General features: G+C 42.4%; 1 protein-coding gene across 2 annotated transcripts in view; it reads right to left on the reverse strand.

Moving 5' to 3' along the window:
• The window catches only part of SGSM2 (small G protein signaling modulator 2), a 507,471-nt gene that overhangs the window by 24,401 nt on the left and 470,664 nt on the right, over positions 1–12,406 (reverse strand). For both annotated transcript variants that reach the window (XM_073565606.1, XM_073565605.1), the window contains 2 exons: positions 9,445–9,590; positions 2,510–2,638 (listed from right to left, as the gene is read on the reverse strand). In XM_073565606.1, coding sequence (XP_073421707.1) covers positions 2,510–2,638; positions 9,445–9,590 — 275 coding nt within the window. The remainder of the gene's footprint in view (positions 1–2,509; positions 2,639–9,444; positions 9,591–12,406) is intronic.

The following is a 12,406-nucleotide window of genomic DNA, read 5'->3' on the forward strand; positions in this document are numbered from 1 at the left end:
TGACACATTAATAAGATGTGACAAATCTGGCACTTAGCCTCGCTCATCCCACTTGCCTTGTAGCGGTGGCAAGTGGGGTAATATTTGTGGAGTTGAGGTGGCCTTTGTATTATCAGGTGACCACAAACCCAAGGGTTAGTAATGGAGAGGAGTCTGTAAGACGCCCCCATTACTGACCCCATAGTAAGTATGGAAATAAACACACAGCATGAATAAAATCCTTTATTTTAATTAAAAATCAGCACCCTGTTTTATACTTTTATTTAAAAATAAAAAACAAGGTTATACTCACCTCACGCCTTTTCCATTGAAGCCCTTGTTCCCTGTAAAAGAAAATAATAAACAAACATTATACTCACCTTACAACATATCTATTGACGACTTTGTCCTCTGTAAAGAAAAAAAATTAAAAAACCTTATCCCTTACCTGTCCGACAAGCACTACAGTATGAGCCGGACAATGAACTGTGGTGACCTCAATGAGATTACTGCCAGCACTGTGAGAAAATTCTCACAGTACTTGTGGTTCTCTTATTGCGTTCACTTCAGTTTATCATCCCGGCTCACAATGAAGTGCCAGTGGGAAAGCACCTTCATTGACCAACTGTTACCTCTATGACGTCACCATTCGCCACTTTAGCTGCGCTCGCAGCACTTCATTGTGTCCTTGCTTTACTTCAGACAGGTGTGGAATATGGTTGTTTATTATTTTTGTCCTTTTACAAGGGACAAGGGCTTCAATGGATTAGGTGTCAGGTGAGTATAATGGGTGTTTATTTTCTGTCTTTTACAGGAGACAAGGGCTTCAATCAAAAATGTCAAAAATAGGGGACCCCATGCCATTTTTTTTAAATTTAGTTAAATAATAAAAAAGGCGTGGGGACCCCTCTGTTCTTGATAACCAGCCATGATAAACTGACAGCTGAGGGTTGCAACCTTTTATTATTTATTTATAGCACAGTCATCAGTTATCAGTGACAGCAGGCGTAGGCTAATTGGAGTAGTACTCTCTCATCAGCCGACGCGTGTAACCGGAGATAACCTTTTTCACTGCCGGTCACAGCTGCTGGCTCATGATGTCATCTGACAGTCTGACTGGCGGTAATGAGCTTACCGCCGATCAGAGCTGCTGGTGTTTCTTGCGCTGTCGTGCAGATGACAGTGTGGGAAACACCTGATGTTCTGGGTGCCAAACCGAAACAGTAACACACACATCCTGGAGAAGTCTTTGTTCTGGGTGCATGCACGAAACACTAGGTGTCCGGTACTGACCCTGAAGTTTACTGTTCGGGTTCACACATCGCTAGTCAGCAAGTACAGAAGCAGGATAAGCAAGCAGTGCACAGAAGGTAGAGTGCACCAAACTATAGTCTTGAACCACAACCAGAAGGCACAGGGGTGTGTCCTAATGGGTCTTAAATATGTTAATGGAGATGATGTTACTGATCCACACTGGGCAACCTGCAGAACATGACGTGGAGCACAAAAGAGGGCAGCAGACCCAGGAGAAGGGAGCAAAGCACGGGATACTAAGGACAGCAACAGCTCAAAAGATGCCCAGAATATGTCTTTTGGAGAGTTTTGCTATTATTATTGCTAAAAACCAAAATGCTAGCGGTATCTTCATTATTCAATGAAGAGATCAAAAATGACAGGAAAATGACACTAAGAAAGAAGTCACAAAAACCATAGGAAAATGCTAAAAAAAATCTGCTAGGTTCCTTAGGCATCTTTTGGTTGAAAAACTTGGCTGGTTTATCTGACTTTAAAAGATGTTGTGTGCATGTACTCTCACAAGGGAAACCTTGGTGATTGATATTACAGATATACATTCTTTTATTGGGCTGCTATGCCTTCATGTATAACCATTGCATTCTTAGAGCTTGGAAAGGCAGGTGGACAGTATTAGAAATGTATGGATTAATAATCCCCATGATTACGTGATCCTAATTTATTATTCCTATGCTTGGCTTTACATTATTTTTTTACATTCAGAAAACTCCTGAGCCTCATAGCGTATACATGATGATTGGTGGACTACGTTCGCACAAATTGATTGACTTTATTGTGTGTTGCCTTTGTATCTATATTTTAGCTATTTTGCTTCCTTATGCCAAAAAGACAACTGGAAACCCATGCTGTACACTCGATCTCCTGGGCTCTAAAGCTTACACAGGCTTCTGCACTTATTCCTGCATTCAGCCCAACACTCATTTAATCAGTAACTCATCTAAGTTGGGGAGCATGGTCATGACTGCTGCAGAATTATATACTACCGCATTCTGAATTTCCTGCCTAACATCAGGGACTAAACAGAAGTGCAATTACCGTATATAGAAAGTAAAATGTAAAAAAAATGACTTTTTATATAGAATAATACTTAATTTTTGTATTCAGTGTTTTTAGGTACACCTCTAGTTTGATCTTTTATACTAATCTAAAAAAATTCTTAAGACGTGGAATAGTTTTATAGGTCTTGAAAGTGAAGATTATAAAATAAAATACTCACCCGGTCCATTTCTTTCTTAGTCATTCCAAACTTATAATGCCCAAGTAGAAAAGGCCAAACTTCTTTGCGAATATCATGTTCCACTCCTCCATAATACACCAGCCTCAACAGTTCCAACTCTTTGTAATTCTGTGACACAGAACAAAGCACGGCATTATGAGTGTTCTTATTGAAACACAAGACGCTGCGCTCGTGAAGAACCATTTTTATATGAAGTGGCCCTTCTTTTCAAGTAACTTGCCATTTTGTGCAAGACCTACCTCTAACTTCTGGTCACCTGGAGTGCCGTAATTACAAAATTGTCCGTATCGGTATGTATAAGCCCAAACCAGGAGTGAAACAATCAGAGAAAAAGTATAATAGAAACACGTCACCACTTCTGAATTTATCACCCACTACTGGTTTTGGCTTACAGATATTGATGGAAAATACTGACCAAATACTGAACGTGTGAACATGGCCTATCACTGAGAAAGGAGTCTGCTGTTTGACGGTGCAGATCCAAATGAATGGGAGACTATATAAAACAGTGGCAGACTAAGTTCAGTATGTCATTTCATGTCTATGCCACAGATGAGTAAAAAGGCCTACAAATTTTCATCCTTTAGAAACTTTGTTCCTCCAGGTCTTGTTTGATAATACACTTTAAAAATGGGAGTGAAACAAGACGATACAGTCCGAAAAGTTTCCATAACAAAAAACTGAGAGGGATGATATCTCTTATAGTCATTAACAATGTGTGTCTCATCACAAATCACTAATGTAGAATTTAAGGCTTTAGGATGCCTCAGCATTCTGTTTAATAGGATGCCCGGTATCGGATATAATGTAGCAAATTCATCTTGTCAGTAAGGGAAATTAAAAATGTATAAAGCACAAAGAGGAAATTGCACAGAATGATTTATGACCTGTGTACAAATCTGAAAAAGTGGTTTTGTTGGATGTTTATCCTGGAAAAAAGACAATATAAAATGAGAGGATTTCAAACAAAGAATCAACATGAGGTCCTACAGATAGTGGTCCTAAGATGAGGCAGAAAAACATGTGCCGATATGGTAACACCTTATGCCGTTTCAACCGTCCGGCAGAGTATTGTGGAAAAAAGGTTATTATATCATATAACATTTTTATTACATTGTCATATACATGGGAGTAATATGTCTCCACCATCAGTGTCAAAGATGGGTGACCACTATCACATGTACAACGCCACAGCAGCTCTAGTGGCTTGGTCTCCAACTATGCTGCAGGTCTAAATCTGATGGAACTGCTCTGACACTGTCCATGAAGATTGTGCATTGTAAGAATGCTGACCTCAAGTGCACGGAACGGGTGTGAGTCTCCCGACCTGAACTCAACAGCTGGTCGATCTGTGCATCCCAGTCAGTATTCAGAGCGCGAAACCCAGATCGGTGGAACTGACCTGAGGTCCCATCCGCTTTGATACTGGACAGTGGAGCCAATGTATTTATGAATTCAAATTTCAGCCACCAAAAGTAGTGGCATCGAAAGTTAGGTAACAGGCGGTTAATAGCCGAAAGAATTCTATGTAATCAAGGGACCATGCATGGAACGGTGAAGGTTTAATTTTTTGACAGTAGGATCCCTGAAAAATAATATGTGGCTCTCAGTGATTAGATGTAGTCTGTAAGTACATGAAAGTCGAGTTTCCTAGGGCATTACACAGCACTGAACCAATGCGTTATCTATGTGTTGTGGCGATACCAAAGGGCATTTGTCAAGGATACAATATTTGTCAGAACTCTGCTAATCCCAGAAATCCCTGATATCACAGACCGGGAAGGTCACGGGTAGAGATGAGCGAATTTATGCGGATTCGGTTCCGAATACGATCGGAATTTAATATTGTTTTCGCAATATTCGTCGTACACTGCCAGACGTCATTAGAGTCAATGAGAGTAGAAATTACCGAATTTGTTCCGAACCGATCATAAGACATACATTTGGCACGAATATTGTTCGAATATGGCCCAAATATGTCAAAATTCGATTTGGGGACAAAATCCAAACAAATTCGCTCATCTCTAGTCATGGGTACCAACCGCTGTGATCTTTGGAGTGAACCGCTCTCTGCTGCCCCCTATCGTCAATTACACGCAGGGTCGGTTTCAGACGAAGTGGGGCCCTAGGCAAAAGTTTAAAGTGGGGCCCCAAATGCTAACATTGTAAAATCATACATTTAGGTTACATTACATGAGCAGGATGCGGATACAGTTGGCAGAGGGGCCTGGAGCCAGTGCTTGCACTGTGGCCCCCGTATTCAGGGGCCTTATATCGGCCAATGGGTCTGCCACTATTGGCATTACACAGGAGCGTTGCTAGGGTCAGAAAAGATTGGGGGGCCCAAGCCCCAAGACAAAGAGTTGTCCCCCAATCCCCTCTTAATTTATTTTTTTAACACTGCAGATAACACAGCAGGGCTCCCAACCATCCTGGATCCAGCGGGACAGTCCCAATTTTGACACTCCCACCTGCGGGATTGTAGTTTTCCCGCACTGCAAATCAGCTGCCACGCCAACCTGTCATTTCAGAACGGACTGTGCACCATACATTTCCCTCTATGCACAGCACACTCCAGAAAAGAAGCCCTCCCCGGCTCACATGACCAGTCACATGACTGTGACCTCATCCTATGTAACACCAGAGATAGCAGTGATAACTCTCTGAGAACAGATAATATAATAGATGTCACCTGCAGTCCTATGTAACACCACAGACAGTCTTACTCTGAAACGCTATGGCTATGTTCACATGCATTTTTTTCAGTAGCCAAAACCTGTTCTATTGGCAGTAAAAATGTTGCGTTCAAAACACCTGTTTTTCAGCTTGTTTTCTGGTGTTCTTTACACTTTTTTCAGCTTTTTTTAAAGTGAGGATGTTTGCTTTGTCTACAGTATGTTTAAGGCCACGTTCACACGTTGAGTATTCGGTCAGTATTTCACATCAGTATGTGCAAGTCAAAACCAGGAGGGTGATAAAACCAGAAAAATACTAAACATGTAAATGACACTTAATAGTTTAATTCGCCAAAACCACTTAAAAAATTGCAGCGAAAAATGCCATTGCAATATCTGCAGCTTTCTCTTTTATATTCTTTCATTGCTTTCTATAGGTGAAAACACACTGAAAGAAGTGACACGCTGCAGATTTAAAAAGTGCTACAGTTCAGAAATTCAGTCAGAAAAAAAACAAGCGCATGCAGGAGATTTCGTAAATCTCATGTTTTGCTGGCACTTTAAAAAGCAGCTTTTGGCCACGTTCATATGCAGAATTTTTGCAGCTTTTTCTTCTGCAAATAAGAAGTTTACAGCATTTTACAGCACAAGCAAAGACTGAGATTTTCAGAAATCTCCGCACACCCTTTTATTTTCTCCTGACTGAATTTCACAACTGCAGCGGTTTTTAAATCCACAGCGTGTCCCTTCTTTCAGCAATTTTTTTTCACCCGTAGAAAGCAATGAAAAAGTTTTAGAAAAGCTGCAAATGTCGCAACTTTTTTCGCTGCGTTTTTGGTGAATAAAACGAACTTTATTAAACATGTACTGTAGACAAAATGAATACTATACAAAAAAAAACAGCAAAAGCTCTAAGTGTCTGTGTCCACAATCAGTAAACTCTGGATGCTGCGTACATCCACAGCGTTCAACCCGCAGCGGCCAGATGTTACAGCATAGTGGAGGGGGTGAACACATGTGGAATCACCGGCGTAAGATGGCAGCACTTTAGACGGAGCACATGTCTGCTGCGTCTAAAGTGCTGCCATTTCCGGATCATCTGCACATACCCTAAAAAATGGGTGTTTTGAAAGCAGTGTTTTTACTGCCAAGAGAGCAGGCTTTGGCAGCAAAAAAAAAAAAAATGCACCAAAAACGCTGATTCCTATGCACACCTGTACTATATATGTATGGTTTACCCTTATTATTTCACATGGGAATTCATTTATTTCTATATCATAAATATCCTGATTCAGCAGACAATATCCCTGTCTTGTGTAATCCAGACAGTAGTGACAGGAGGTCACCCTGTCACATTACAAGCAGTGATTAGTGACTGTGGTCAGAGCTGATGCTGATCGCTGCTGTATGTGGCTGTGGATCTTGATCCTACAGCAATCAGCACAGAGCTCCTGACCACAGTGAGTAAATCACTGCACTCTGACCTGTTATTGCTGCTCTTGCCAGGTTCTGTGGCTTCACTTAGGCATATCCATTCTCAGGACAGTGCTAGGAGCAGCCATGATCAGGACTCAGGAGGAGACATACAGAGCTTCAGGCATCTTCCTGGCTGTCACTGTGCTGTAATCGGCCCCTCCCCCTCACTTTCAACTTTTAACCTAACTGCAGGGAGAAAGAGACAGGGGGGCTCAAGGGGCTTTGCGAGAGACACTCCAAGACTTCAGAGGAATGCACAGCATTATTCACTGCTGTACACCCTCTGGGCACTTGATAAATGTGCTGCAGATGCAGGGAGCCCCCTTTGTAGGTGGAGGCCCCAGGCATCTGCCTGGTCTGCCTGTCCCAAACGCCGGCCGATTACACGATTGGCCGACGATCAATGGAGAAGGTCGCAACCTGTTTGCACCTCTAGGCTGGCTATCGGAAAATTAACGGTGAGCGTGCAGCGTATACACCTCCAGATTCCGACACATGGAATATGTGTACAAACCCCGGTATGGTCACAGCTAACTCTCCCAAAACCCCAAACTACTCGCTGCCACCACCACCACTCTGGACACCGTACGGTAGCTTATGGCTTAGAGGCGTAGTTTACAGAACAGAACTGTTAAATTTTATATTTAATATAAAGGGGGGCAGTGTTTATAAAAAAAATACAAAAGGTTTTACAAGGGGGCAAACCAATACAGCATAAACAGTTACAGAAAATAAACGGGATTAACAGGAGAACTTACTACACCGATCGCAGAGGCGATTCAGTTTAGCCGAAGGAGAGCGCTTTGATTTGGCTGTCGATAAACAGGGCCCCTGCATACACGATATGTAGCTCTCTGCACGAACGCTGATGATAATTGGGATTTATCTTATTATCAGATCCTGAGTCCCACCCACACAGACCCCTCTGTGATGACATCTCAAGGGCCCGGATGTGGGCTGGATTCAGCCCTTCATGATTTTAGGAAATGGCAATTTATGCAATAACTCCTCACAGTGCGATCACAGAAGGCCGAGACTGATGTCATTTTTTGTATCGGGATTTTATCTACGTGTAGAGATCAAAAATGGCCTAGCTGCTCATGCTTATATGGCCCCTATGGATTTGGGGCTTTTTGGTGGGGGTTATAATTATGAGAAAAATATGGGTATTTTTGCCTTGTTATCCTGGTGCTAACAATGTATGTCTCAATATTGGATGTATAGAAATTCCAATATTCCATATTTTCTCCTGGAGATATGCTGTCCGCTCTCTCATTGTACTGCCGTGACCATGGCTATTTGTAAAGGGTGTCAGATCTTCTTTGATCCACTTCAGACCCTAATAAAACTTTTCCTCTCTCTCTCTGTGGACAATACACATCCTCTTCAGACACCTGGACATAAAGAAGAATCCCCTCATTTATTAATCTGCTTGACATCTCTGTTACTGCCATTTTACATAAAGGCTTCCACCATTTGACTCCTGAAGACAAATGGTAGATGAAAGAAAAAAAGGGAAGGGGGATATGAGGGACCTCATGGATTTTTAATATTTTCTATGACAGCATTACATAGTACTGAACCAAAGGGTTATCTATGTGTTGTGGCGCTACCAAAGGGAATTACACGGTACTGAACCAGTCTCACTTATCTATTTGTTGTAACACTGGATGCAAGTGACTCCATTACTAGGACTCCACTCTAATAATGCAGAATTCATTTAAAGGTTATTTGACTATACTGGACATCGTTTTAAATGGGTTGTCAAAGAATCTAAAATTGAGAACGAATCCTTTATTATGTGTTATCAAAACGAATTACATTAGGATCAGTTTTTTCCACTAAGTCCCATGCCAATAACGAGAAAATGATTTCCAAAATCCCTTTAGTAAATGAAGCAGTGGTTGCACATGCTCACAACCACTCCCTTCACACAGGGGAATTTGGGCCAAAGGCCTGTTTCACACATCAGTTTTTTCCCGTCAGTCAAAATCCGCCAATTTTTTAAAAAAACGGATCAGCCAAAAAAGGGGCGGATCCGCTTTTCCCCCATAGACTTACATTATTGGCGGATCTTGACTGACGGCCGTCCGTCCCACCCGTTTTTGTACGGATCCGCCAACATCTTAGCGGCTCCCGGGCAGATGAGACGGGCCCTGCAATGTTTTTTTACTTTGACGGACCGCTATTTTGAGGTGCGCATGCCCGGCCAGGAGGCATTTTAACCCATACATGCCATCCCGGGAGCCGCTAAAATCTCTCTCTCTCTCCCCTACCGTCGCCCCGCTCTCTTCTCGCGGCTCGTCCAGGTCCTGCGGCCCCGCTCTCTTCTCGCGGCTCGTCCCGGTCCCACGGCCCCGCTACCTCGACGGTACTTTTTTTTCATGCCTGCGGTTCCTTTAACATCCCTACATCGGCGGATCCCGTCAAAGCAACGGTCCGGTGGCACCCGTTGGTGTCTCGATGAACACGGATCCGTTCTCCGCCTTTTTGGCGGCTGGCAACTGACGGGAATAACGTAAATGTGAAACAGGCCTTAACATACTTGGATCAAAGGGGGTCTTCAGCAGCTGGACCCACAGCGATTATACATTTGTCATCTATTTTGTGGATGGGTGATAAGTGTAATTTATGGAATAAACCTGTTAAGCTTTGTTGCATAAAGCTGGAAACCCTGACTTATTTAAGTATTATGACAGTGATGTTAAGAACCAGGTTAAACAAATTGTCATAATGAAAAGTAGACACAGAGATCTAGTTTACCTTCATGTCCTTCTGATATTTGCTCCACACTTCTTTGGTTAAGCCACCTGATGCATCAGTGGGTTTGTCAGGTGGAATTATCGAGTGATGGACAAGTGCCGAGAGATGTGTCCGCACAGTGGATAAATGACGGCAGTAAGCAAGCCCTGCGGAGAAGCGGCACAGGAAATATCATCTCAAGTAACACACTAATAAATGAATGAAGCAAAAAGAATTGAAGAATTGAAAGAAGCAATATTACTGGAATACCCCTTCGCCACCCACTCCAGTGCTGCCGCTCCAGCGTACTCCTCCAGGGCTGGAACTAATAATGTCCCACCCACTTGTCACCTGACAGCTAAGTCCACTGATTGGCTGCAGTGTTAAAGTGACTGATGAAGAGAACCTCATCACACCAGAAGCGATGATGTTCCTACTACTAAAGACAGGTGACTGATGGCTAGGACGTGATCTTGTCCAGTCCCAGCAGAGACCATCGGAGCGGCAGTGCTGGAGCAGTGTGGGAGTTTCCAGCAATAATTCTTTCTTTCTTTTATAAGGATCCCTTAATGAGGGATCTTTGAGGAGGATAATGTTTTTTTCTCTATCACTTTTCAAACTGTTTAAAAACTCGAAACAAAAACATAAAAAAAGCAGAAATGTCTTCTAGAGCTGGGAAGTAGTAGTAGGCGACATAAAACCAATTATAAACCTTTCTGAAAAATCCACATACCATGACAGTGTAAGGGAAGAATGACTGAAATATAATGGAGTGGTCAAAAACAGCAGCGTCCATGAGGCATCACATATCACAATCTATAGCAGATTCTACCTTCATACATCTTAGTATATAGTTAACTTCACTTACTAGATCCACCAAAGGCGAGATGAATTTGGATTAGGGATTTTAACTAACACTGTTACTTCTTCCAAAAATCACAAGAATTAGTCAATTTCAACCAAAATTAAGATAATGTATTTTTCAGACTACAGGATGCACCTTCGAGACAGACACACAACAGGTGGAGACTGCATATTGACCCGTAATTTTTCTGGATGCATCTGGATTTTTCAAGTGCCCATGACTTTTAAATATGCTTGACCATTACGGAGGCAGCCTCTTTTATTCATGTTAAGTTGGTATCTTTTAATTTATTATTTTATATTTTGACTTTTTTTTTATTTGATATTCTGTTTTTTTTCTACATAGTGTCTTACTGGCAATCTGGCATGTGGTCGATGCCATGTAATCTGAAAGGAGCATAATGTGGGGGGCAGGGAGCCTGATTCCAGTGATATGTCACTGATAGGACTCCTGGTTGTCATTTTGATACAATTACTGTTTTCTCTGCTGCAATTTTTCTGAATGTAGATCAATGTATAACCCACCCTCCCACCCCACTGATTGGCAGCTTTTTGTGTACACTGTGGATAGGCAGAAAGTTACTAATTAGTGGTGGAGCAGGGTTACACAGAGAAGATGGACTACATGGCACGAGACACCTGGTCATTTGGGGATACTCTCCTGCTGATAAAACACTAATTTAATTCAGACTACAACAAACAGCTCAGTAAGTGACACATCACTGGAATCAGTGTCTCTACCATACACCATGCTGCATTCAGATTACATGGCAAAAACCTGGTGACAGATTTCTTATTACACTAATCTATTACATGCTTTTTCACACATTTTATTCACTATATTTTATATTTATTCACTAATTATTTACCTTATATTTGTTTATTGAATTATTTTACTTGAGTCTTTATATTTCACTAAATATACATATTTATATATTTATTATACATTGCTCAAAAAACTAAAGGGAACACTTCAAAACACAATGTAACTTCAAGTCAATTACACTACTGTGAAATTAACCTGGCTAGTTATGAAGCAAAACTGATTGTGAATCAATTTCTCCTGCTGTTGTGCAAATGGAACAGACAACAGATAGAAATGATAGGCAATTAGCAAGACAACCCCTATAAAGGAGTGGTTCTGCAGGGGGTGACCACAGACCATTTATCTGTTCTCATCCTTTTTGACTATTTTTTTGGTCACATTTGCATTTTGTCCTTGCTCTCACCCCTAGAGGTACAGTACAGTAGCATGAGGCGGTGTCTACACTCCACAGAAGTTGCTCAAGCAGTGCAGCTCATCCAGGATGGCACATCAATGTGAGCAAGAACGGTAGCTGTGTCTGTCAGCACAGTGTTCAGAGCATGGAGCAGATACCAGGAGACGTAGAGGGAACCGTATGAGGGCAACAACCCAGCAGCAGGACCGCTACCTCCTCCTTTGTGCAAGGAAGATCAGTGCCAGAGCCCTGCAAAATGACCTACACAGGCCACTAACATCCATGTGTCTGCTCAATCTGTCAGAAACAGACTCCATGAGTGTGGTATGAGGGCCCGATGCCCACAAGTGGCTGACAGCCCAACACCGTGCAGGGCGACTGGCATTTGCAGAGAACACCAAGATTGGCGAAATAACATTGGCACCCTCTGCTCTTCACAGATGAGAGCAGGTTTACACTGAGCACATGTAACAGACATAACAGAGTCTGGAGACTCCGTAGAGAACGTTGGGCTGCCTACAGCATCATCCAGCATGAACGGTTGGGTAGTGGGTCAGTAATGGTGTGAGGAGGCATTTCTTTGGAGGGCTTCACAGCCCTACATGTGTTAGCCAGAGGTACACTGACTGCCATTAGGTATCGGGATGAGATCCTCAGACCCATTGTGAGATCATATGCAGGTGCAGTGGGCCCTGGATTCCTTCTGATGAATGACAATGCTAGCCCTTATGTGGCTAAAGTGTGTCAGCAGTTCTTGCATGATGAAGGCATTGATACTATGGACTGGCCTACCTGTTCCCCAGACCTGAATCCAATTGAGCACATCTGAGACATTATGGCTCGTTCCATTCACCAATGCTGCGTTACACTACAGACTGTCCAGGAGTTGACTAGTGCTT

Source organism: Dendrobates tinctorius, unplaced genomic scaffold, assembly GCF_039654945.1.
Source record: "Dendrobates tinctorius isolate UK_male_01 unplaced genomic scaffold, ASM3965494v1 ptg000016l, whole genome shotgun sequence".
In the NCBI taxonomy this organism is placed as follows: domain Eukaryota; kingdom Metazoa; phylum Chordata; class Amphibia; order Anura; family Dendrobatidae; genus Dendrobates; species Dendrobates tinctorius.